The following is a 26,451-nucleotide window of genomic DNA, read 5'->3' on the forward strand; positions in this document are numbered from 1 at the left end:
GCTCCAGATTTCGAGTGCAGCAGATTTTTTTGATTTTTTTATCGAAAATGCCATGTTTAAGATTTTTTTGGCGGAGAGTTTGGTTTGATACAGCAATTCCATTGGGCGTGGGAAATTTTTGAAAAGAGCATGAAAAAAATGTTTCAAACTCTGTCAATCACTGAAAAATTGTCCGATTTACATTCGGTTTGGACAGGGTGGCTTGTTTTTTTGCGTAGAATTGATTTCTGAAATAAAAAAGTAGGGGTGCCATTTGAAAAGTTTGACTTACGGGTGGGGCACCCCCCGCCCCGCGCCCCTCCCGCAGTTTGGGAAAATGTCGAATACGCCAAAAGGTGTCCCCCTCGATATAAACGAACACGTCTTTTACTGTTTTTCGAAATTCCGACGCGTTCGGCAGATATTCAAGGTGGCTCGCTTCGTGAGACACCCTGTATAGAGTTACGAAAATATTTTGAAAACATTTTTAAAATATTTTACCGGAATATTAACCTATTAGTATCATGCGCCCTCTATCAACGATTAACGGCACTACTATTTGCTTCTGTATACACGTCTGTATACCCAGCGCACTCTGTCAAGTTGATGTGGAAGTACAGACAATGACCGCCTTTTTCAAAGTTGTGCACATGTATTACATTTGAAACATGAATTACACAAGTATCCAAGTATTGAATATTATAAACCACTTACTTCAAGTTCTCTGACGTTTAGTAGCGTAAAATATCCGGACGCCCTCATGTGGACTCGAACCCGAGCCGCGGGCATGATAGCCCAGCACTCTGCCACTGAGCCACAGGGTGCTGATGATGAATAGGGTTAAAATCACACCTCTTAAGCCTGTTATCGCATGCATTGCGTCGGTGCGCCTTCGACGCAGCTTTGATTTACGCCGTATTTTCTTAGGCTTCTTTTTTTTCCTATTATTATTATTTTTTTTTTTCGTGTTAATTTTTTTTCGTGTTATTTTTTTTCGATATCACGTAATAAGTACTTACACCAAAACACTGATGTGAATTACACCACAAACTAACTTGAAATAGGAACTTAAAAATAATTTAAAAATATTGACTCTATTTTTAAATTATTTTTAAAAAATATATATTTTTCATATTTTTAATACATTTTAAAAATATTGTAAAATCTAATTTTTTAAATATATTACTTTTTATGTTTTAAAAATATTTTTAAAATATTTAGTAACTATTTCTCAAAAGTATTTTTAAAAATGTTTTTGAAATATTTTTAAAACATTTTTAAAATATAATAAAAATATGAAAAATAAATATTTTTATAATATTGCTGTCTAACTGGGCAAGATTTCACTATATCAAAGTGAGAGTAAAGAAGAACAAAGTTCAAATAAAGTATGTGAACACCAAAAATCAGGTTGCAGGCATCCTCAAAAAACATTTACAGAAGATCAAGTTCAACTTTCACAAACAGAATCTAGCAATAAAATGGTGTGTTGAAGTTGAAACAAATTAATGCAAGATTTTGCAACAGTGCCTCACTCATATGGTGTCGTATATGCACTGATAAGCTATTTCTTTTCTCATGCTCAGTGCCCAGTCACATACATATGTATTACCTTCACCCGTTAGTCGTAAGAGTACGTCTACAGGGTGAGCGAAAAGTCCCCGACCCCCCCTCTAACATTTGAACGAATTGAGCTAAGGAAATGAAACTTTGGGAATGTTCCTATCTCAAAGGGGACCATCTTTTGAGGGGGTCAAAATTTTGGTCCCCCCCCCCTCAGAGGGAGACAGGGGCCCCTCAACTTTTTTTTTCAAATAGCAACCCCTATTTTGTGATACCTCCTTCGAAAGAGCATAAAAAACTAAGAATTTTGGCGCAAACCGCAGATCAATATCTTAATTTTTGACCGAGTTATGATAGGTCAAAGGTCAAATTCGACCTTTTTTCAAAAAATCATAACCCCGGTTCAAATTATCGTAAAGAAAAAAATAAAACGGGAAAATTTACCAAATTGTGTTCGCTTTTACGTAAAAATTGCAGAAATCACTTCGATTTAATTTTAAGGGGGGGCTCGGACCCCCAAATACGTCAATTCAAAGGTCATTCAATTTTCCTGCGAAATAAGCCAATTTCCTCTGGATTTGCCTCCACATTATCTCAGTAAGGTCAAAATCAGTTCAACATTACGTTGGCAAGTCCCCAAATTTCGGGAAAAGTTAAAAAAAAACGAAATTCAAGGTGATTAAATTTGACCGTTTAAATTTCGTTTTTTTTTAACTTTTCCCGAAATTTGGGGACTTGCCAACGTAATGTTGAACTGATTTTGACCTTACTGAGATAATGTGGAGGCAAATCCAGAGGAAATTGGCTTATTTCGCAGGAAAATTGAATGACCTTTGAATTGACGTATTTGGGGGTCCGAGCCCCCCCTTAAAATTAAATCGAAGTGATTTCTGCAATTTTTACGTAAAAGCGAACACAATTTGGTAAATTTTCCCGTTTTATTTTTTTCTTTACGATAATTTGAACCGGGGTTATGATTTTTTGAAAAAAGGTCGAATTTGACCTTTGACCTATCATAACTCGGTCAAAAATTAAGATATTGATCTGCGGTTTGCGCCAAAATTCTTAGTTTTTTATGCTCTTTCGAATGAGGTATCACAAAATAGGGGTTGCTATTTGAAAAAAAAAGTTGAGGGGCCCCTGTCTCCCTCTGAGGGGGGGGGGGACCAAAATTTTGACCCCCTCAAAAGATGGTCCCCTTTGAGATAGGAACATTCCCAAAGTTTCATTTCCTTAGCTCAATTCGTTCAAAAGTTAGAGGGGGGGTCGGGGACTTTTCGCTCACCCTGTATGTCGAAAGATGTCGCTTTTTCCCCATACATAAAGTAATTATCATTTAAGGTGTTTTACCTTTATCTCTCATCTTTTGACAGTAATTTGTCTCCACTATCCAACCATGGAGAAAAAAAGAATGTGTTTGTATCTTGGGTATCTTGGACATTTTTGATAACGCAGGTCGGTACGGACGAGTTTTATCATCGATTTTCTTGGAGACGGTGCAGTTTATGGGAAAAAGTCATTCCATATAAAGTATTTGAATTATATCATGAGTTGATTTAAGCAAAAATAAAACGGACGTTATGGTCCGTTTTTCATACTTCGAATTCCGGATTTGCTGGCAAGATTGTACCCACCTATGTCACGGGGTAAACAATCCTCAAGATACCAAAGTGCGAATTTTGAGATCTGGTGTAGATGGACAAGTTTGTCAGCACAGCGGTGCTCTAGTAGTAGGGAGAATATGGCGACTTGACCAGTTAAAAAATCCAACAGCGTTGCATGATGGTGCAGAAAAATACGAATTAAAGTACAGTGTTGTATAGGGATTATTATTCAATATGGCAACGCTGTAAGGAAGAAAGTATTGCATGTTGCCCCTTCAATAATGGGGTTATGCAATCGTGCAATGTAGCCCTTCAATCTGCGGTTTATGCAATGGTGTATTTTTCAAGATGGCGCAGAATCATTGCCGGACGGTGGACATAAATAAATGATTTATTTATTGGTGAAATTTTGCAACATCGCATTTTACAGTGTTGCCAGATGGGGCCAGAAATTAGTTAATTTTTTATACAATGTTGCCAGATTGTGCAAAAAATTTCGATTTTCGGACTTGTAAAAATTTTCGGTTGCGGAAGACCGTATCTCACAGTATGGGTCTGGTATCGGATACTGGAGATTAGGGTCTGATCGAGGAAATTGAAAAATTTTCGGAAAATCACCCTCCTCCGATCCGTTGCGGATCGATGCAATTCTTTTCCACTTTCGAAGATCGGAAAACTGTACCGACCGAATTTTAATATGACTTTTCGTTTCCGAGATTTCTGACTTGTAAAATTTTCGGCTTCGAAAGACCGTATTTTACAGTATGGGGCTGGTATCGGAGACTGGAGAGTAGGGTCTGATTCGGTGATTTTAATTTTTTAGTAGTGTGCGCTTGGAAATGCGTACGGGAACCTTGTGTTTTGCGATGAGCGACTGGGATTGGATATTGCAATATTCAGTTTGATGAATCAAAAAATTTTATTATTTTTTTTTGTTGGATATTTACAGTTGAAGTTACAGTTTAAAACAGTTCGCGTTTAGAAAACGCAAACGTGTTCAGAAAACGCAAACGCAAACGCGTTCAGAAAACGCAAACGCAAACGCGTTTAGAAAACGTGCGCGTTCTAACAACGTGAGGGTTGTCAACCACAAACATCGATTCCTACTCCTTCTCCGAACTTTAAATCAACACTTATATCATCGACTTTCCGATTGTTACTTTTCCGGGCCATCCTGATGAAACGGAACTTGCAGTCGGATGATATGTACTTAGAGTACAGGTACGAAGCGGAGCAAATAAGCGCCAGTAAACTCAAGATGAATAGAAGAACGTCCGTCAAGGTAGAGGGTGCGCATTTGATTTCCGGACGGACCGGGCACATTGTGATGTTTGTTTCGGATGAGTTTTCCGCTACCGTTGTGGAATTCACTCCAACAACAGCAATGATGATGGTGATGAGAAATATTTTATCAATCATGATTTTTTCCTTGCGATACTGAGAAGAGAATGCATACTATTTATACGAAATCTTTACTATAGAGAGCCGCTCTCCTCTCTCTGGTGTATAATACTATGCGAATCGCACTCAAAAGTCTGCATATCTTCCTAGTCCGTTCGTTCTACTTTCTTGTACCCCTGCTTTAAGAAGTACATTATTTCATGCTCGTCTGCGACACGTTCTAGGAGATGGCAAAATCTTTCGTTATCTCAACTACCTCATAACATCCGACGGATCGGAAGTGTCTATTGAGCTGAGTTTAAGATGGTGGAACAACTTGTCAGGAAAAAGGAGTTGGCATACTTGTTCAAAAGCTCTGCTCGTATTCCGGAATCTTGAAAGAGAGAGTGCCTCATATACCGTGTCTAAGGTGTTCATCGCTCTAATCGATTGTGATTTGAGGTTGGAGCGTCCCATACTTGACGAGTTCTTGTTTTGAAATGATCGATCACACTTCCTCGACACTATTTATACGTTTCCTGAACTAAGTTGTTCATTTTTCCCACTTGTATGAAAGCGTAGTGTTTTTATATTACTACTACAATTATACTACACATTTGTCTCGGTGTAATCGGTCTGGTGATAGCAAAATACTACTATATTTACTTTGATTTAAAATACAACGACACAGTTTGTCCGAGTGTAACCGAATCTGGTGATTAAGATAATACTACTATATTAACTTTGATCTAAATCATGACTACAAACTTTCTACGAGTGTAACCGAGTTTGGTGGTGAACGAATACTACTACTATATTTACCCTGAGGTAAATTATGACTTTACAGTTCTTTTCACTCGGATATGAAAAGTGTAAATTTGTCTCCGAGCGAAAGTTCATTGGTCTAGGTTTTGATGACATTAGAAAACCTCGAGTTTAAAATAGTTTTCACCTGTTCACTCTGAAATCTTTTCAATGAACAGAATCTAGCAAACGTAAAGATAGTATAGATTTTCTGTGGTGACAAACTCAGAAAACCCCGAGCTTAAAATAGTATCAGTTGTTTGCTATGAAATTTTCTTAATGAGCAGAATCTAGTAAACGTTAAAATAGTGTAGATTTCCTTTTCTTACAAACTCGGAAAACGTAGAGCTTAAAATAGTATATTTATCATGGCTGCTCAAGAACAAACACAACAGATTGTTGAAACTTTCATTCAATGTGATATTTGTGATGAATTTTATAAACAAGGTGAAAAACACGAACACTGTGCGGAACAAATTAAGAAGGAGGAGGGTATCAACAATGAAACGCACATTAAACAGGAGCACAGCGCGCTCATCCATTGTGATCTTTGTGATGAGTTTTATGCGGAGGGAGAAAATCTTGAGCAATCTCCCGAACATATTGAAAAGATATCCACCATGAAGGACACCTCATCACCTACCAATGACAACAACGATGAGAATCAAGAATATTGTGACACGTGCAAGATCTCATACCATAAAAGAGAAAAACATGAAGAATCTGCAAGTCACATAAGAAATTCGTTTGAGACTAAAGTACCGATTGTTCAAGTTGAGACTGCGTGTCAAAGTAGGTTGAAAACATTTTTCATCACGAACCTCCAACCGGAGATTCTCATCATCGATGACTACCTACTATCAGCTAAAGACCTCGTTATTGGAAAAATTAAAGAAGAACTCACCGATGAGGCATTGAAGGTAAATATACTAGTTTACGCAGAATACGAGAAAGCTGACGATAAGGACAAGGAAGGAATGCAGTTGAAAAAGTTCTAAGACTAAAAACGAAGCTCTTTTGCCGGTCAACGGATCTGGACGAGTATTATGAAAAGTTCAGGGCCAAGATCAATAAAGAGTCATTCGATTTTCACATGAACGGATCCGGGTGGGTGCTGAAGAAGATACAAGGTATGGAGCTACGTGTCAACCGCTATTACGCTTTACATCGAGGAGGAACGTACGTTAAGCTTCCGTTTCGAACGAACAATGTTGTCAATGTAAAAAACGGTGAATATAACGATTAATTCTTCTTCGCAATGTTGGCAAAGTTCGTCCCGAAGGAAGAGAAGAATAAATATGATCCGGCTAAATATGTAGATATACTCCATCATTACGATTTCTCGGTCGTTCGATTCCCCACGAGCATAGATGACATTATCAAATTCGAGGAAAAGGAACAACGTATCGGTTTCTGTATTTGGGCTCCATGAGAGTTTGGTGTCCAACAAGAAAAAGTATACAGTTTACCCAATTAAAGTTGCCGACCCGGAAAAAGAGGACCACACCGACCTACTATGTCTCTCAACCCCCGTACCTTTCAGTTACCATTATTGCTGGATCAAGAACTTTGAAAAACTTGTACGTAAACAGTTGACAAAACATCACGGACAAATCTACATTTGCAAGAAATGCTTTACGTACAAGTACTCGATGGAGCAATTGAATCAACATAAAGTTCTTTGCTGTTTGGTAAGCAAAGACATGTTCCAGGCTTCATTTCCCGACGAGCGATACCTCAAATTCAAAAATCACCATAAGGAAATAAAACACAATTACGTAATTTACGCAGACTTTGAAACCTACTTAGAACAAATTCATGGTGACTCGGAGCATCCAGCTTCTGCGTATAGGCGACACATCTCAAATTCTTACGCTTACCTCCTCGTCACGGAGGATCCCGAATTTAAAATGACGGAACCGAAACTGTACCGTGGCGAGGAGGCACATATCAAATTTCTGGACGATTATAATCACTCTGGTAGGAAGAATCAGTAAGAGTTACAACTGATAAAGAGGGAAAAATAATCATGACACATGAAGACCGGGCCTCATTTGAAGCGGAAAATAGGTGTGGACCATTGCGAGCGTGGATTTCTCACAACCAGGTATCGTAAAGGTAAGGGATCATGACCATCAAAAGAGAGCGGGAGGGAAAACAGGGTCCAATTATCGAAAAGCCTTATGTTCAAATTGTAATCTTATTTTCCGACATGAAAAATGTGTTAGAGTCATCCTGCACAATGGAAGTAGGTACGATATCCACGAGATAGTGCTGGCTCTGAACAAGTATCCTCATAGCGTCGAAATAATACCACACACGGAGAAAAATTACATCAGCATGACGGTCCATCTGGGAAACAGGTTTCCTCCCCGCGTCGTTGGATAAACTGGTTCAGACGATCCCGCGCGAATCTTTCGTTCGCACGAGGAAGCTCACTCGCACAGATAATGAGTTCGACATGGTTTGTCGGAAAGCTCCGTTCCCGTACGATTACGTTGACAATCCGGCGAAGCTGAATGAGACGCGTCTACCACCGTGAGAGGTTTTTTTCATTACCCTGACTCAAACGGACATCTCCGAAGAGGAATACGAACGGTTTCTCCAAGTTTGGCAAACTTTCAATTTCCGTAATCTCGGCGAGTATTCAGATTTCTACTTGCGACTCGATGTGTGCCTCCTCAGCGATGTGTTCGAGGAGTTCCGACTCTTTGGAATGAAAAAACTTGGTTTGGACTGTGCCAACTACTTAACGCTACCCGGTTTTGCTTTCGACGCCTTCTTAAAAATAACTAAAGCGAAAAAGCAACTCTTTAATGATATGGATATGATATTCATGATAATGAGCTCAATCCGAGGCGGGATAACACAGGTGGTGAAACGGAACGCTCTCGCAAACAATCCTTTGATACTGGATCAGTTTGATCCTAAAAAACCAGTGAGTTTTATACAATACTTAGATGTGACGGCACTCTATGCCCATACCATGAGAAAACATCTACCCTACGATAACTACACTTGGGCCCCGGAAGGAAAAGAGTTGCTAACTCTGGCGAAAACTATAATCAACCATCCCGACGACGCTCCTTTCGGATACATACTCGATGTAGATATTGAATATCCAGAACACCTCCACGACCTGCACAAGGACCTTCTGTTCTTGTGCAAGAACGAAATACCACCATCGGGAGCGGGGAAATCAACGAAACTATTGACGACTCTAGCTAATTAAAAACAACTATGTTATCCAGTATGTAATGTTGAAAGAAGCGCTCGGTCAAGGATTAAAACTCCTGAGCGTCAACTGGGCCATCAAATTCCGTCAGGCTCCTTTCTTGGCACCCTTCATCGAGCTGAACGCCCGGTTGAGACGGGACGCTACGAATCCGTTCCACCAAACGCTCCTGAAACTGTGCAGCAACGCTTGCTACGGAAAATTTATCGAGAACCCGTTGAAGTGAAAGAATATTAAATTTGGTACAAACAGCAGACAGATATTGAAAGCCATCATACGGGTCGATTTCGTAGATCGCACGATTTTCGACGAAGAGTTGGTAGCAATCCATTTACGGAGAAAAGAGATCGTCATAGACAGACCCAATGATTGTTGGTTTTTCAATCTTAGATCTGAGGTAAAGTACACATGTATCAATTCCACTATAATCACATGCTTAAGAAGTACAATCCCAACCAAGTTCAACTTCTCTATATGGATACGGACTCGTTCATTTACGAGTTGACTACATCGAACGTCTACGATGATATGATGACAGATCTACACTTGTACGACACCTCAAACTTCCCAGAAGGTCATCAATGTCGAAGCGCGACAAACCGTATAAGTAATGGGTAGTTTTAAGGATGAAACGGGGGGAACCCCCCATTGCTGAGTTTGTCGCGCTGCGACCCAAAATGTATGCATATCGTTTCAGCAACGGGGGGGAAACAGAGAAAAGGGTAAAAGGAATATCAACAGCAGTGGTAAGATCGCTAAACTTTGTCAATTTTCTCACAGTATTAAAGGATCCTGAATCGAGAATGAGCGCCCCGATGCGCAGGATCGGGGCACGGGGCACGGGGCACGGGGCACACCAGCTATACTCATTTGAAAGTACAAAAAGAACCCTCTCCGGACTAGACGATAAACGTTGTATTTTAGAAGACGGTGTTAGCACTGTTCCTTGGGGTCATCGTGACATCGACGACGATCTTTGCATGGTGGATGAAAGTTGCGGAGCCGAGATCGAGTTAAGAAAAATCCTCGCTGTTAAACAACCTCGTATAAATAGTATAAATAATTCTAGAGAACCGTCAGTTAAGAAACCTCGAATTTGAAAAAAGGAACAGTGTTCACTCCGTCCTCTAGAACGCATGCATCGTTTGTCATCGAGTCCGGGTAGAGTTGAGAAAAATCCTCGCTGTTAAACAACCTCGTATAAATAATTCTGGAGAACCGTCAGTTAAGAAACCTCGAATTTGAAAATAGTAAAAGTGTAACTAACGGAACGAACAAATGATGGCTTGTCTCGATGTACAAGGTTTTTGGAGTAGGGGTGTTCAAACGAATTCTTGCAGGAACACTATCGACATCGTCTCTTATTGAAACTGGCGGCAGTACCGACACTGGCGATGATATCGACAACAGCCGGCCTTATCGGAGTTTTGAGAGCTCGCACTTAATGCATTGTTGCCCTGTGTGTAGGTTTATCAGATTGCCTGGCGCGGCGGCGCGTAAAATAGATGTACAAATGGCAACATCTTATTTTCGCCAGCTCCGAAAACTCTGATCGCTATCGGCAAGAGCGCTCTTATCGTGACTTTTTCTTAACGGAACTGTTTCCGTAGCTTACCGACAACCGATAGAACAGCCCTATTTTGGAGCCAAGGAAATTTCATCGTCAAAGAGTTTGGTCTTGTGGATATGAAGTGTACTGAAACTGAACTCTATTTATTCAAACCTCCGTTCCCGAGCAGCATGTTGAGCGCTAAAGACGTTGTGACAAACAACTGGTTAACACGCAATTATCATCACTTGGAATGGGAAAGCGGGTTTCTCGAGTACGATTAATTCACTCCAAAAATGAATCGCATCGGGAACTGCTACGATGTACTTTATGTTAAAGGTGAACAAAAACGAAATTTCATTAAGGGTTTCGTGCCGGAAAAATGTATCGTTGTAAATTTGGACACTAAAGATTGTCCGTCCTTGCGACTATTGGCTCGTTGGTCGACAGCATATACGGGTCCTTTAGTACATCCATTCTGCGCTATGTCGAACGCATTCCAATTGTGTATGTGGATGTCGGAATCTTTTTATCGTGATTATTTCAAAGATGAAATCATGCAAGAGCAGGAGAAGATTATAGTGGCAGACGAATAAAGGAATCACCCCGATAATAATAAAGGAGTAGTAGATGAAAAGTCAGATTGAACGAACCGAAATATAGCAGACAGATAAAGTGAAATCATCCGTGCTTAAAATAGCAGACAAATTGTTTCACTCGAAATATTGCGGACGAAAAGTGAAATCATCCGTGCTTAATATAGCAGACAAATTATCGAATCAACCCGACTTAATATATATATAGCACACGAAATGTGGAATCATTCGCAGACGAATTATCGAACCGAAATATCGCAGTCGAAAAGTGGAATCATTTATACCTTGATATACAGCAGATAGAACTGACGACATGATCGTTTTCAACAATTCAATCTTGATCGTCAACGCTAATGAGCTGACTGTAAACGCCCGCTACAAGATGAACAAACTCATCAAAATGCCAACCAAGTACGGGATCACCGTTGCCGCTGATATCATCTTCAAGAATCATCATCGTCTCCTCTTCCTACCTTCGCTCATTACGAACCGTTTGACGGACGATGCAATTCAGGATATCAACGCTGGATCCTTCGATCTCATCTACGAAGGCCCGATCGGAAGAACATATAAATTCGCACTCTTTCCAAACGTTGCAGCTTGATGTATATTGTATGTCATGTTTGTATTCTTTTGTAAATGATGTAATGTTTGAAAAAAAAAATGAAAAAATAAACATGTTATTTTTTTTTTAAATTTTTGCTTAAGATCAATCCAATTGCATTACGGTTCCGTGCAGTAGTTCGTACGAATACTTCACAGGTGTGATCAGAATCACCTGGGCTGTTGTGTTGGCCGGGAAATTCTCTTTTACCACAACGGTCAACGTGATATCCACCGGAGCTGTTTTTAGATCTTCACCTTGAACGCATTTGATGACGAAAATCGCGCGATCTTTGAAATTTTCAAACAACATAGCTGGCTCGCAGAGTTTCTCACCTTTCCAGTAGTCTCTCATAAAATCGGTGTAGTTCAGATAGGCGTGATTATAATCCATAGTCGATAAATCGTAGATCGTATCAACTTCAGGAAACCGACGCTCACCGATGTAAACGCTGACCGAGCGCAGATTTACATTGTCGAAAAGAGAGGAATCCTTCAGGTGATTATCCCGTCGATCCGTTTGAAATACCAACACCACGAATTTGGGCTTGTGCCTGCTGGTTGTTCTTACGCTCCATTTGAACGTCTTGGTCAGAAAAATCCCCGGGATGTCGTGCGATTCCCAATTCATGTAACCGAAACTCATCTTATCGTTCTTCTTCATCTTGAGCAAGATTTGTTTTTCCAGTTCCAATGTGAATTTAACGACGGGAATCTCCCAATAGATTTCGATTATTTTAAATTTGATGGTGTATCCGTCCGCGGTCGCCGAGTCGGTGATATAATATGCGTTCTTATCCGTACCACTGCGCACTAGGATCAACTCTTGCGACCATCTGACTAGAACGTCTTTGAAATGTACTGCGAATCCGCTGAGTGAAGACAACGGAACGACAGCGCACTGAGTTTCATCCAACGTTGTCATATCCCATTCGCTCCATGAATGAGTGATGTCACAAAACCCGGCAGTTGCTAGTCCTGCGGTTTCCGCTCTAGTGTATGTGAGATAATTTTTCACGGTCGATGTCATTCCGACACACTGCATGCTATCGATTTCCGTCCCGTTCACTTTGTACTGCATACGGTCGAACAAGTGCAGGGTATAATTGTTAGCCCGCTTGACTTTAGGTTTTGTAGCATCTGCGGCGGCTCCAGGATTTTTCTCGAGTTTCACTTCTAAACGCATGAAGATCCTCGAATCTTGAGGCACGGTGATCAGGCCGTGGGTATCGGGGGTGAACCGGATCGAATCGTTGTTTCCACGCCGTTCGTCGACCGGACCGAAACGGATGTATTCGTATTCGATGATCTCTTGTCGCCAAGCTTCCATCTCGTTCTTATTTCGGATTTTTCACCACGAATCCGAGTTGTGTGAGAGCCCTCTTGGAATATTCGGTTAAAGTTTTCCTCTGCTGTTGCTGCTGTTGCTGCTGCTGTTGTTGACAACTAGTTCGTGGATTATCAATACTATTATATGCGAGAGAATTTAGGAACGTATCGTTGTTGTCGTCGTTCTGGATCCTTCGTTTACCCATAGGTTAGCGGTCTCACGTGCAGTCGAACTGTCACTTCTTCACCACCGAAATTGATCGCTCTTCCTTGTTGGTCTACTATATTAACGAGCAAACGTTGGATCTTATCACCCAAGACCGGGTAGTAATGAATCGTCGACGGTTGCTCTACCATTTTGAATCCTGGTTCGCTATCGGGAGCAAACGCATAAATGTGATGTCCGCGCACCAAGTTCACGTATCCACCGTCGGCGATGCTGCATTCGATGCATATCATGTTTACGGGCGCGATGTTGAAGCGATAGTCAGCTTCTCGCCATTCTTCCGGTGCCAAGAGACGCTTTCCGAATCCGAGCACCTTACGTAATGTGCCGGGTCTGCTGAAATCGATCCAATACTTGGATTTGATGCTTACTTTAAGCGTAGCGTTGTTCGCTTTGAGTTTGATAGCTTCCGCTCCGCCGAGTTCTCCCTGCAAGTATTCTTGTATACCCTCGATCTCGTAGGCTCCGATCGGGAACGAAATTGCCGAGTAATTCTCTTCAAGGGTCTCGGAGTAGAAAAGCAGTCCGTTCGATATGTCGATGTTCGGGATGGAATAATAAGTTACAAAACCGGTCAGACCGATCTCGCAAGGTCCGAACAACTCGAGAGGTCTAGGCAGTGCAAACTCGAGAACGTTGCTCCTCCCCGTCAACATGAACATGTGACATCTCTCTGAATTTCCATATTCGGGTTTCGAGAATACTATATATTCCTGGTTTGTACGCGCCATTCTAAACATCTTTCCCGCAGACACTCGAGTTGAAATTTTGTTCGCCATCATAATTTTATCGTATTGTCGTCGTCGTCGTCGAACTACCGCGTGAGCGTAAAATGTATCGCGTAATTTCTACGGGCGGTGGAAGATCACCGAAGATGTCGTAGTACAGTGCGTTACCGCTCTTTGAAATCCGGTATGCTGTCCAATGTGTACCGGGTCCATCGCTTCGGTTCAGATTGATGATACCACACTCGGGGCGTTTGGGTTTCTTGGTCACCAATTCATGGATCATGAACAAACCGCGGAAATGCGGGATTCGTAATTGTTCTGTCGCAGCGATCCTCAACTCAACATCCGTCATCGCTCGGCGCGGTAGCTCAAGGATCAGTTTAAATTCTTTCGGTAAGTGCTCAAGTAAAGTCCGTAACCTTTACGGTACGGTCGCAAGTACAATCCTTTCCCGAGGTGTACATTCTTCTTCAAGGATCCGTCGATGACCGTCTTGATCATTTTCAGTACCGGTGTGATTGTTCGCGCGGCCAGACCGATACTCGTCAGGAGATTCTTGACTCCGGCACCCGTCTTTGGAATAGCCAAGATTCGCTCCGCCGGTTTCTTCTTCTTCTTCGTTTTCGACGCCCCGGCACCCATCTTTGGGAGAGCCAAGATTCGTTCGATCGACCGCTCCACCGGTTTCGTCTTCTTCTTCGACGCTCTCTTCTTCTTCTTAGGTTTCGGTTTTTTCGCTGCCACCGTCTTGTTTAGTCCCATGCCGAGTTTGGCTTTGAGTTTTATAGTGTTCGTTACGACGTATGTTGCCGCTCTTTCACCCAACTATGAGTCGGACGCTTTTCCCACGTTCCCAAGCTCTGTCGGCAAGTATGATATCGGCTTTGTTCCTCTCGGTGGTGTCTTTGGTCTTACTGTAAGCGATGTCATGGGACTTGCAAGCTCCGTCGAGCGGATTTATACCCGGATCTCTGCGTTTCAATCGTTCTGCGAGGCGAGTGCCCGGTCCGCAGTACCTGTAGTCGCCCGGTAAGTGTAGTTCGAACGGTAGTGAATTTATCAACGAGTTTAACAGTCCACGTCCTCGATTGGTTTTGCTGCAAGTTGATGTTCTTCTCGGTGACATACCCTAACGAAAATGTCCATACTATTTATACGGAGAAGTAAAAAAAAATAAATAAAATAACTGTCCGATAAAATAGGGAACGAATACGATGCGACTCGTCAAGCAAAGAAAGTCATTGCAAGTCCCGAATCTCGAAAAACGGAAGAAGCAAAATGAAAACCGACGACAACGACGACGACGACGACACAGTGAACTGTTACCGGATAGTATCCGTTGCATTGTCGCCGGACCGTCCAACTGCGGTAAAACAAACGTGATGGTTTGCTTGCTACAACATCTGAACGGATTGAAGTTCCGCAACGTGTACTTGTACTCCAAGACACCGTTCCAACCCAAGTACGAAGAACTGCGTCAGATATTCGACGGAATCGACGGTCTCTACGTCTATTTGTCAACGTCTATTCGGACACGGCCGAGATTGTTCCACCAAACGATGCCGCATCCTACTCGGTCTTTATTTTCGATGATGTCGCTTGTGACAAACAAAATGCGATGCGGGATTATTTCAGTATGGGAAGACACAGCTCGGTCGCTAGTTTTTACTTGTGTCAAACGTATTCTCGCATACTGAAACAATTGATTCGCGATAACGCTAACCTGCTCGAAGTTTTCAAACAGGACAATACAAACTTGCGACACATCTATGACAATCACGTCAACACAGATTTCACGTTCGAAGATTTCAGACACATCTGCTCAGGACAAGTACGGGTTTTTTGTCATCGATAAAGATAGTAATAAGAACGAGGGAAGGTACCGGAAAGGTTTCGATACTTTTATTGAACAAGATGGATAACTTATCGTTGTCGACGATCGCTCAGAAATACGGTAGTATCGATAAAATCCGTCAAGATATCAAACGGAAGTTAAATACCATTCGCACCGGAGAGGCGGACGCTCAGGTGACGTTGAAGAAAGTTTTCAAACCGTTGACAGATCCGTTTGCAGCGTTGCAGAAAACTGTGTCAACAACACCCGCACTTGTCGCTGCTCCTCAGGAAAAGAAAACCAAGATCGAAGCTTCAAAATCGGAAACGAAAGATAAAACAATGTTTGTTGATAGTCTATTTGCTTCATTAGGATCACCGAAAAATATGAACAATGATGATGATGATGATAACAACTCAAACGAGGAGGAGGATGATGATGATGATGATGAATCGTTCCAAGACGCAACGGATAGAGAACAAACAACGGGTCGCACGGAAGACGACGACGTCGATTCTCGAGACACAATCACTGCCCCAAACGTACAATTCTACTTGGACTATCTGAAAAAACATCCGAAACAATCCGATCCCGCGTATGGTGTGCGGAAAGCGATCAACGGAAACTTTCTCATCGGAAACGGAACCATAAGTTTCGATTCGGACGGACGACTAATCTTGGACGGTAGCGATGAGGTGTTCGAACAAACACCCGGGTTCTTGGAGCTCCCTTTTAAGAAACATCCGCGTTTTTACACATCAGATGATCGCGCTAAATTCCAACGAGTAGTTACGCTCACCAAGGCGCATCGGAAGGATCATCATCCACACGGTAGACCCAACTCGAACCGCAGTCAAAAGTACCGCGATATCATCAAACCTTTGTTCGCTACATCGACTCCGAGATCAACGTCGAAGTCATCGCGTAAAAAACTGAAGAAAGGCTCCGGTATCAAAATTCATCGTGCGAAACGGGAACTCGTCTATTGGGACGATCCGAACGAATTATCCAACGTCTCGTTTTACTTGTAGCTTCGAAACAAGCTGGTCACACCGATCACGATCGTGAAATTCTAAATATCGCCGAGGAGCTTCGCGAAGCGGATTACATCCACTAAATATAGGATCCGCACAAAAATGAGTCACACCGACCGGTTTGGAAGATCGAAAGGGACTTACATTCGCAGCACGAAGCAAGGTCTCAAAGGAGACGGTTTCTTACTGGATCCCGACATTAATTATCTTGTATCCAACAAACGGATCCGACAACTGCAAGATCCCGAAGAGGATACCGACGCCGTGAGCAAACAATGGACAGACTCGAGGTGGACGGAAGCTATGAATTCGACACAGCTTTGTTTGGAGAAAATGGAAGAATACAAAAGTATCGCGCAACGACCCGAGACGAAATTATCACGACTCGAAAATAGGATCGGTCAACTAGAGGTTGTGAATCGAATGAAAGGAAAATAGTGTTGAGATGAGTCACACGGACGGTTTTGGCCGATCGAAATTCCGCCGCGGTCCAAAAGGTGACGGATTCTCACTGGATTCCGACGGAAATTATATCGTATCGAACAAGTGGATTCGTCGAGTGCAAGATCCCGAAAGCGATGAGGATGCGGTGAACAAACAATGTTCCGAACGGAAGTGGAAGGAAGCTATGAAATTAGGTCAACACTGTCTGGAGCGTATCCACCAACTTCAACAATCTTACAATCGTCTGGTTAAAATAGTAGCATCGAAACAGCATTTGAATTGAGAGAGCGGACGACGACGACGACGTTGACGGTAATTATCATGTCGGCAGAAAAACGTGGGATCGTCGAGGAGCTACATAAACCTGCACGACGAAACTATCCGCGTCGTAAAGTACGGATTCTCGGATTGTTCGATTTATGGCAAGCCGATCTCGTCGAGACTCGAGATGCAACCGTACGCCTCGGTTAACAAAGGATACAGATATCTCCTCACCGTCATCGACACGTGCTCGAAAAAGGCGTTGGCCGAACCGCTCAAATCGAAAACGGCCACGGATGTCACTTATGCTCTGCAACGCGTTCTCAAAGCAGCTGGAAAGTCACCGAAACATTTACAAGTCGACATGGGCTCGGAATTCTACAACTCCAAATGTCAAGCATTGATGAAGCGTCACAAGATCAATATGTACAGCTCGTACTCGGCAGCCAAAGCCTCTTTCGTGGAGCGATTCAACCGAACGCTCAAAGCGAAGATGTGGAAAGAGTTTAGCGCGCAAGGATCGTACAAGTGGGTAGATCTATTATCGAAACTCCTCCGTGAATATAACGGGAGCGTTCATCGCACCATCAGGATTAAACCAATCGATGTCACCGAAAAGGATGTACCGATGATCCTGCAAAAGCTTCCTGGGCCGCCGCTGAGTAAAATTGAAAAGAGACGTTTGGCCAGACGAAAACTGAATGTCGGTGATCACGTCCGGATCTCGAGACTCAAAGCCGTGTTCGAGAAAGGATACACACCGAATTGGAGCACGGAAATTTTCAAGATTGTCAGCGTCAATCCGCCCGTTCCGATCACGTACGATCTGAAAGACGCGCATGATACGATCATCAAAGGAAAATTCTACCGTGAAGAACTCCAACCCGCCAACTATAAGGATACGTTCCTGGTGGAGAAAATTCTGCGTCGCAAAAAAAATCAGGCCTTTGTCAAATGGTTGGGTCTGGACGCGAGTCACAATAGTTGAATCGATAGTAAGGATTTCGTATAAATAGTATCCAACGTGAACTGTTTTAAACTGTAACTGTAAATACCCAAAAAAATTTTTGATTCATCAATCTGAACATTGCAATACCCAATCCCAGTCGCAAGGTTCCCGTACGCATCTCCAAGCGCTAAAAAATGAAAATTACCGAACCAGACCCTAATCTCCAGTCTCCGATACCAGCCCCATACTGTAAAATATGGTCTTTCGAAGCCGAAAATTTTACAAGTCAGAAATCTCGGAAACGAAAAGTCATATTAAAATTCGGTCAGTACAGTTTTCCGATCTTCGAAAGTGGAAAAGAATTGCATCGATCCGCAACGGATCGGAGGAGGGTGATTTTCCGAAAATTTTTCAACTTCCTCGATCAGACCCTAATCTCCAGTATCCGATACCAGACCCATTCTGTAAGATACGGTCTTTCGAAACCGAAAATTTTTACAAGTCCGAAAATCGAAATTTTTTGCACAATCTGGCAACACTGTATCAAAAAATTAACTAATTTCTCGCCCCATCTGGCAACACTGTAAAATGCGATGTTGTAAAATTTCACCAATAATTAAATCATTTATTTAAGTGCACCGTCCGGCAACGCTGCTGCGCCATCTTGAAAAATACACCATTGCATAAACCGCAGATTGAAGTGCTACATTGCACGATTGCATAACCCGATTATTGAAGGGGCAACATGCAATACTTTTACTTTACAGCGTTGCCATATTGAATAATAATCCCGATACAACACTGTAATTTAATTCGTATTTTTCTGCACCATCATGCAACGCTGTACGATATTTATTGGATTTTTTACCTGGTCAAATTCCTATTTTCATACTACTTCTAGTGTCGGCCTTTTATAGAGAAATCTGCAAATTGTGCTTCCAACCCTCGTAAATGGTTGTTTGGGAGTCCGTATAGTTTCTTTAATTTTTTCCTCACTATTCTCGTGAATTTCCGAAAGTGTTTGGGGCGAAGTCTGGTTTCCTGGTTTGTTGCTTCTTTATTGATAGAGGTCCCCTCCGCTGACACAGGTACCTCCAAGGCACCCAGCCTTTATTAAATCCCAGTTGGAAAACGAGAGGAGAGTGATCACTACCAACCGCTAGCTAGAACTCTAAACTTCAACCCCTTAGCAAGGTTCTATTTAATCAGGACCAGATCACTGACACGAAGCCTGCAGTTTTTAGAGGCTCTTCTGGTGGGAACCAAGTGTTGATTGTTTGCTAGGACGAGGTCCTTTTCATTAAATACGTCCATTAGTTTTCTTCCCTCACTAGGAGGGTGGCTGTATCCCCAAGCTGGGTGTTTCGCACTTTTACACAAGAAATCAGCAAATTATGCGCACAGTTATGGAGTAATTCATGTAAATATTTTTTTTTCTTTGTTATGCTTCATTCTAAACCATACATTTGTTTTATTTTTTCACCTTGCAGGAAGAAAGGATTGGGGAAGCAATCCCTGGAGATCCCTCAAAAAGCCTTAAGAAAAGGAGACTCCGCGTCAAGCTCTTCTAATTCAGGTCAGAGCAGTGTTTGTAAACTTATCGTTAGCATTCAAATGAATACATTGTCTCCGTGTGTTCCACGCCTACGCCCTCTATCGTTCAAAGCCCGATTCACGCACTGACTCTATTGAGCCAATGCATATCTCAAAAACTGAAGAATGGAGGGAAGCGAGAACTAGATAGAGAGAAGATGCATAGGGCCAAGAGAAAAATACTAAATAATAAATACTAAATCAATTTAGGGATCAAAGGCAATATCAAATCAACACAAGGTTTAGGCACGAAAACAAACTTTAGTACATGCCCTGGCAGGCCTTAATAAATATCAGAATATCACAGATCAGACTTGCATTACACGGACTAGAATCACAGAATTCTTGAGATGCAGCTTTAGGAGCTGCCAACTGAAACGGTTGCTGATTTAGGCACTTAAGGTACTTGGTAAAACTTGAGATTTTGCTTTAAGAGCTAATACTGTAAGAGTTGCCGATTTAGATTTGCTAACAAGAGATTTGGCGCCTGAAGGTCTTAAGTTGCGCTAATGAGAAGGAGGCTTTCCTTGCTTAGAAGAGAGACAAACTGCTTTAGTCCAAAAGACTTTGAGCCAAGAAAGAAAACATAACTACAGGAGAAGCTCTCAGAGTGGGAAAAAAGAGACTCAACTGACGGTGAGAGAAAAGGTGAAGGTCCCAAAATGAAGAGAGAACTGTAGCAGAACGAGTGGCAAGTAGCAGGTGAACTTGGTCTAAGGGCCTCAGCTCAAGCCAAACAGGAATTGAAAGGCAAAACTAAATCGGTCTCCAAATCGTACAGGATAACAAACAGGGTAGCATTACCAGGTGCTCTGAACAGCTAAACTAAATCATGATTCAAATTCTATAGGACAACAAAAGAACCCTGTGGAGAAATCCAACTTGTTTAGTACTGATATAACAAAAATAGATCCTACATTTGGCTGCTTTACAATGATCTGAATAAATACACTTGATACAGCAGAAGGCTCGGAACTTACATCGGTTTGATACGAGATAACAATAATTTAGGAGAACATGTTCAATACGATCATTGAAGGCGAAGAATAGGAACTGCCTGGTCAGAAGGACGCAGGCCAAAGATAAGCAAAGAGCCATGTGCATGATCAATTGCAGGGAAAACTAATGCCAAAAATACAACTAAGAAAATCATCGTGTCTTATGGGCTTCAGACTAGCTAAAATTGCAGGCTAAAATGCCGTGATACTGAAATACATCTAAAAAATACTAGTAGTAGGACAAGCAGTGAACTCCAACACAATGTGTTGATAAGGCGCGTCATTAACTCGCACATATCAACCCCTTTAGTCTTCATTTATACAGAGATTTCAAAATAGGCAAGCAGCACAACAAGAGAATTCACAATCCAACACTGCGAGGTCAACGACGCACCTTGACGAGACCGTGTATTGTGAATGTAAAAAGCCATTCGAACGAGTTTACGTTTTTTGATCTGCCTCAAGCAAAATCTTATCAGATTCTTGAAGAAAAGTGCTACGGAATAATTAAAGCGAAGAAAGGAAACATTCTGTCAAACTCCTGAAAGAAAAAGTCCATTTAAAGGTATTTGGGGGCTAAAATACCCAAATCACCGGTATTATAAATCCCGTTATATTATTGAAAAAAAATTGACTCTATATAAATGCATTTGCATTAAATATGTCTTGATTTTGTTATTTTAAACGTCTCTCCATGCAAAGAAGTTCAACCATGTCCATACTTTATTCATTCATGAATTGTAAGTAAGAAATCTACATCCCAAAAATCTACCGATTTGCCATAAAATATCGCAGAAACTTGATATACCAGGTCGATGTACCCACTCGCTGAATTTACGAATCAGTTTCATGAGTGCACATATGTAAAAGTCAATATGCTATAGTCATTTTGGGTGCATTTATTTTCCATGAAACAATAATAATTTCAATCCAAAAAAACCATCAATTTTCCGTATAAATTCAAAAAATCGAAATGAGTCGACTCTCTGACGTGAAAATTAGATTCTACGTGTAAAAATACTTACGGATCGATTGTAACCGCTTTGTTTGCTTCTCCTCGTTATTTACAAACCGTTCCCATATTCATCTCAAAATTTTTCTCAGAGCTTTTTGTAATTATCAGCTTCCATTTAAATCCCGGTTCGATGACCGAATCGGCTGCCCAAAAAGCAAGCCATTTTTGAAAAGTTCTATGAGAAATTCGTGATATTATCGGCTCTCAGAAAATCACCCCATGGCTAAAATTGGTGGCATAAATGTTTGAGTGCTTAATATAATCGTATTCAAGAAACTAAGGCATTGAGGTATGGTGTCAATTTCTTTTTAAAAATATAACGGGATTTACTCCCGGTGATTTAGCTATTATGGCCCCAGAATACTTTTAAAGCGCCTTTACTTTCCAGAATCTTGATAGAATTTTTTTTTTGGCTTAAACGACTCAAGAGACACTGTAGTTAAAAAGTATAAAGAATTTTCGATTTTGACAAAAAAAAAAAAATGTTCGTTCAGGTACACCGTGTATTGTATGGAGTACTGCTGCTATTCAACCCTTGTCTTCAGGTCAACATTCCTACAAAGAAGCCCCATGCAAAAGGCGAATTTTTTGTAATTTCTCTCAATTTTTTCTCCGTTATGTACATGAATTGCTTGTCAAATTCTGAGGTCAATTATATTCAATTGTAATTTATATATTTATTTTTATTCCTTCATTTTATTTTTGCTTTAAAGAAATTGAGGTTTCAATGATTCTTCGGATTTCGAATAATGTAACTTCTCTTCTTTTTGGCCGATTTTTATGTATGAGGCCACGTTTTACTCGTGTTTTAACGGAGAGTAAGGAAAACATTGCCAAATACACGCAAAACAATTTTTTTGAAAATTCCCCATGATCCCAGCGTGACGGTGAAATGGGTAATCGAGTGGAAGTAATTAGGTCTGACTTCGCCGAGGGTCGCCTTTTGTTCTTCAGCTGGGAAGCGACGCGGCGAACCGAGCCACGATCGGGACACTGCCAAGGTTTCTGCCTGCCTGTGCACTGTTTTGGCCTGATAGGGGAGTGAATTTCTGTACGGGCCACAGTTAGCTTATGAATCTAATGAGTCTCGAGGCTCATCACAGATTGCAATTACGGCTGTCCTGCCTGGCCCTGGATATCAGAGCAGTGGTACCAAATTTTGAAAAGCTTAACAGGGGTGTACATATCTGTCTATGCAACCTTTTAAACAAAACGGAAGAGTGACATTCTCATTCGAAGTGTGCCGACTTGCTCAGCAATCCTCGAATCAGTTCGTTTGCCTCTGCTCATGTAAGTTACATTCTCTCTCTTTTCCTTAGTTATCTGGCAGCCTGACACGCGCGGCCTTTCTTTCTAGGCCGCCTGGTCAGCATAATTTCATAATCTTATTGCTAATCATGACCCTTGTTCCAAATTTTGCCTTATTAAGACTATTTCGGTGACTTTCGTGGAAAGTCAAATCCCCCTCTAGTCCAACTTGCCGTCTGTGACGCGAGTTGCCCTACTTATCTTTCATTATAAATTGATTGTCACTTTGCTCTTGTTTCAATCGCAGTCCCTGATAGCTACTTTTGATGGGACCGGTTCCCTCTATCACTGTTCGTGTCCTACCGTTAGTGCTCTGGTTGTATTGTTTCTCCAAATGTGAATAAAATCCTTGTGTGTTGTTACCCGCATCTCACTCTGATTTATTTCTTATCCCGGGCTTTTTGAGCCCTGGCGCAGTTGCTGCTTCCTAAAAATCTCGCTGAGAATTTAACTGGCGCTTGTCGCTAGGATTCGTTTTCGAAAATTTAACATTGCGTTAATTTTTCGATAAAACCGCCTATCGCTCTCTTCCATTAAAACTGTCGCTCACTGATGTCCGACGATCTGTTCCCTCGTTACGGTTCAGATCTTCCGGTACCAAAGCACACCTTACGTCGTTTTGTCTACTCTTGCAGTAGAGAAGAACAGAAGCTCCTCGATATCATCTACGAACACTTGTCTTCATTCAGACAAGACTGGCCTGTCGAAATTCGCCGAAAAGAAGAATCCGTTAGTGTCTGGATTGAGGGAACTGAAGCTTTTTCGTACGACGGTGTACCTCGCCTTTGCACATCACTCCTCGAGGAAAACTTTGCCCGTGACGGAGACTTCGCCATCAAGGAAACAGGACCCAGACGTCATCACCCGTGGTCATTCCTCTGGTTTCGTCTACCTTTGAGACGTCTTCCTGAAGCACGGATCCAACTTTCTCACGTCCCGGACAAACCCATCCCTTGGAGATCATTTGGCTTTGAAGATCATTATCTGGGGTATTGCCTCGTCCGCCTAATCAGGACTCCATCTGGACTTCAAATTCGCGACTCTACGGCAGATCGGCTGAAATATCATTCGTCACCCCGAGGATGAAGATTCTTACGCTATTTCTGTGAGTTATTATTTAATTGATAATATTCTGACCAATTCCCCCTTTTTTCTCATTTCGTGATATTCTCTATTATTATTTTGTTTTCTTTATGTTAGTGACTTCCCTAGTGCGGGGCTACTTATAGAAAATTTTAATTTCCATTTCTGGGAGTGAATCCTTATAGTAGGGCTCCATAGAAATTGAAATTTTGTGATTTTTATTATTTTCGGAGTGAATCCTTATAGTAGGGCTCCGTAAAATATAAAATCCTTTGGAAAGTTATTTTCCTTTTACTGAATTTCTCAGTAAATTTATTGTAGGACATTTCGAGATATCCGAATTTAAATTGGTACAGATTTTCTTTTCATTGACAGTTTTAACTCAGCCGCGGTAAATAAAATATTTAAATTAAATGTTTGCTCCACTACATTCAATCTGCCCTTTAGTCCGACATCTGACTCAAGTGGCTAGACGAACGAATCTCGAAGATCTTTCTCCTAGAGAAACTTCCGAAGTTCTGTGGGAATTCTTCACCGAATACGAATACGAAGATCCTACTAGCATAAGTGTAAAAGCTTACTTAGTGGAAAATTATGCAAACGCCCGTACTTGGCAAAAACTTTTTGCTCAGCAAAATCTCATTCGCAAAATGTTTCACTTCTTGCTAATGAACGAGGATTAAAAAATTTTCTTATTTTTATTTTCATGTCTTGGCTTAATAGGTCTGCTCCAATTATTCGAGACTTAATAAGCACCGTAAATAATAGTAATTTGTTTAGTCTTTCCTACGAATCCACTATTGAATTTATTTCAGAATTTCTTGAAGAGCATAGTTATCGCGATATTAATAGTATTGTACTTAAAAGTAGAATTTATCACAGGTTGGGGAAAAGTCGAAGCAATTTTCACGTTCATCTGCGATTTATTCGAGAGACGTTGAGTAGTTTGACTTTAGAATACGACGAGGGTTACGAATCTGTGGATTGAAATCTCTGACTCATGTCTATTCTGCAACCTGCTCGTTTTAATCCCGAGATACCAAATAATAATCCCGGTAACGATCCACCTGAAAGAAACATGATTCAAGACGAATTCCTTGCTCAGTTTCAGCAACTTCAGAATGATGTTGAGGTATTGAATAGGAGAACCCGTGATGGTCCCTTTCACCTCAAAAATTCTGACATTACTGCAATCCCAGATTACAAGGGTGAAACAAATCTTTTGCCACAGTTCATCAAAGTATGTGATCAACTTTACGCCTCATTCTTTATTCCCAATGAGCCAAATCACGTACAAAACTCTCGCCTTCTGCGAGGGATCCTCTCGAAAATTAAAGGTCCAGCACAGGTTCAGATAGGAAATTTTGATTTCGAGACCTGGCCTGCGCTGAAGGAAAAACTAACAGAATTTTATGGTGACAGAAAAACTGATAGAACTCTAACTATTGAATTCTGTAGAATGTCACAAAATCCAAATGAAAAACCTATTGATTATTACAACAGGGTAACTTACCAATTAAATTTAATAATCGCTTTTATGAACACAGACCGTAGGCTTGCTCATAAAGACTTCATTCATGAGCTGGTCTTACAAGTGTTCATGCGCGGCCTAAAGGATCCGCTCCGTCAATATTTGAAGGCTCGTAACCCGCTTACGTTAGCTGAAGCCCTAAATTTAATGACTAACGAGTTTCAGTTTGAAAATTTAAATTACGGAAATGATGGGAATTCTGGCGGGTCCGGCCAAAAGAAAAATCATAAATCTGGCAATAAAGGAAATTTTGCGCCTAATAATTCGTATCAAGGGCAAAATAGACCTAATTATCAAAACCAGAATCAAAATCAAAATCGGTCAAATTTTCAAGGACAAAATAAGTCCAACTTCCAAGGGCAAAATAGGTCAAATCCTAATCAAAATTGCGGTTTCTCTAATAATCGTGGTTTTAATCAGAGACCCGTGGCAAGTGGCAGTAATAATTTCCCGACTAATAGACCCGTCCCTATGAGCGGGATAAGTCACGCCCACGTCACTGATGCTCATCCCGAGGAATACGAAGAAAATATTCCCGAGAGTGACCAATTTTCTGAAGAAGTTCCCGAAGAAATTGAGTCCTCTCCTTTTTTTCAGATAGAAGCCTCTTCTATCTTCTCTAAGATAGAAGGCTTCTCTAAGAAGCCGAACTTAACTTAAACTCAGTTCAAAAGAGTATTTTACCTTACATAGTGATACCTGATTTCAATTTCGCAAAAGTACTAATCGATTGTGGCAGTACTTCCAGTTTTCTAAACCCTGATTTGGCAAGAAAGCTGTTTCCAAACTTCATTAGAAAATTAAA

The 26,451-nt window shown here is 41.3% G+C and overlaps 1 protein-coding gene across 8 annotated transcripts in view; it reads left to right on the plus strand.

Moving 5' to 3' along the window:
• LOC109039198 (uncharacterized) overlaps positions 1–26,451 on the plus strand; it is a 223,966-nt gene that overhangs the window by 182,190 nt on the left and 15,325 nt on the right. For all 8 annotated transcript variants that reach the window (XM_072297305.1, XM_072297306.1, XM_072297312.1 and 5 more), the window contains one exon: positions 19,609–19,694. In XM_072297305.1, coding sequence (XP_072153406.1) covers positions 19,609–19,694 — 86 coding nt within the window. The remainder of the gene's footprint in view (positions 1–19,608; positions 19,695–26,451) is intronic.

This window comes from Bemisia tabaci, chromosome 2, assembly GCF_918797505.1.
Source record: "Bemisia tabaci chromosome 2, PGI_BMITA_v3".
NCBI classification, from domain to species: Eukaryota; Metazoa; Arthropoda; class Insecta; order Hemiptera; family Aleyrodidae; genus Bemisia; species Bemisia tabaci.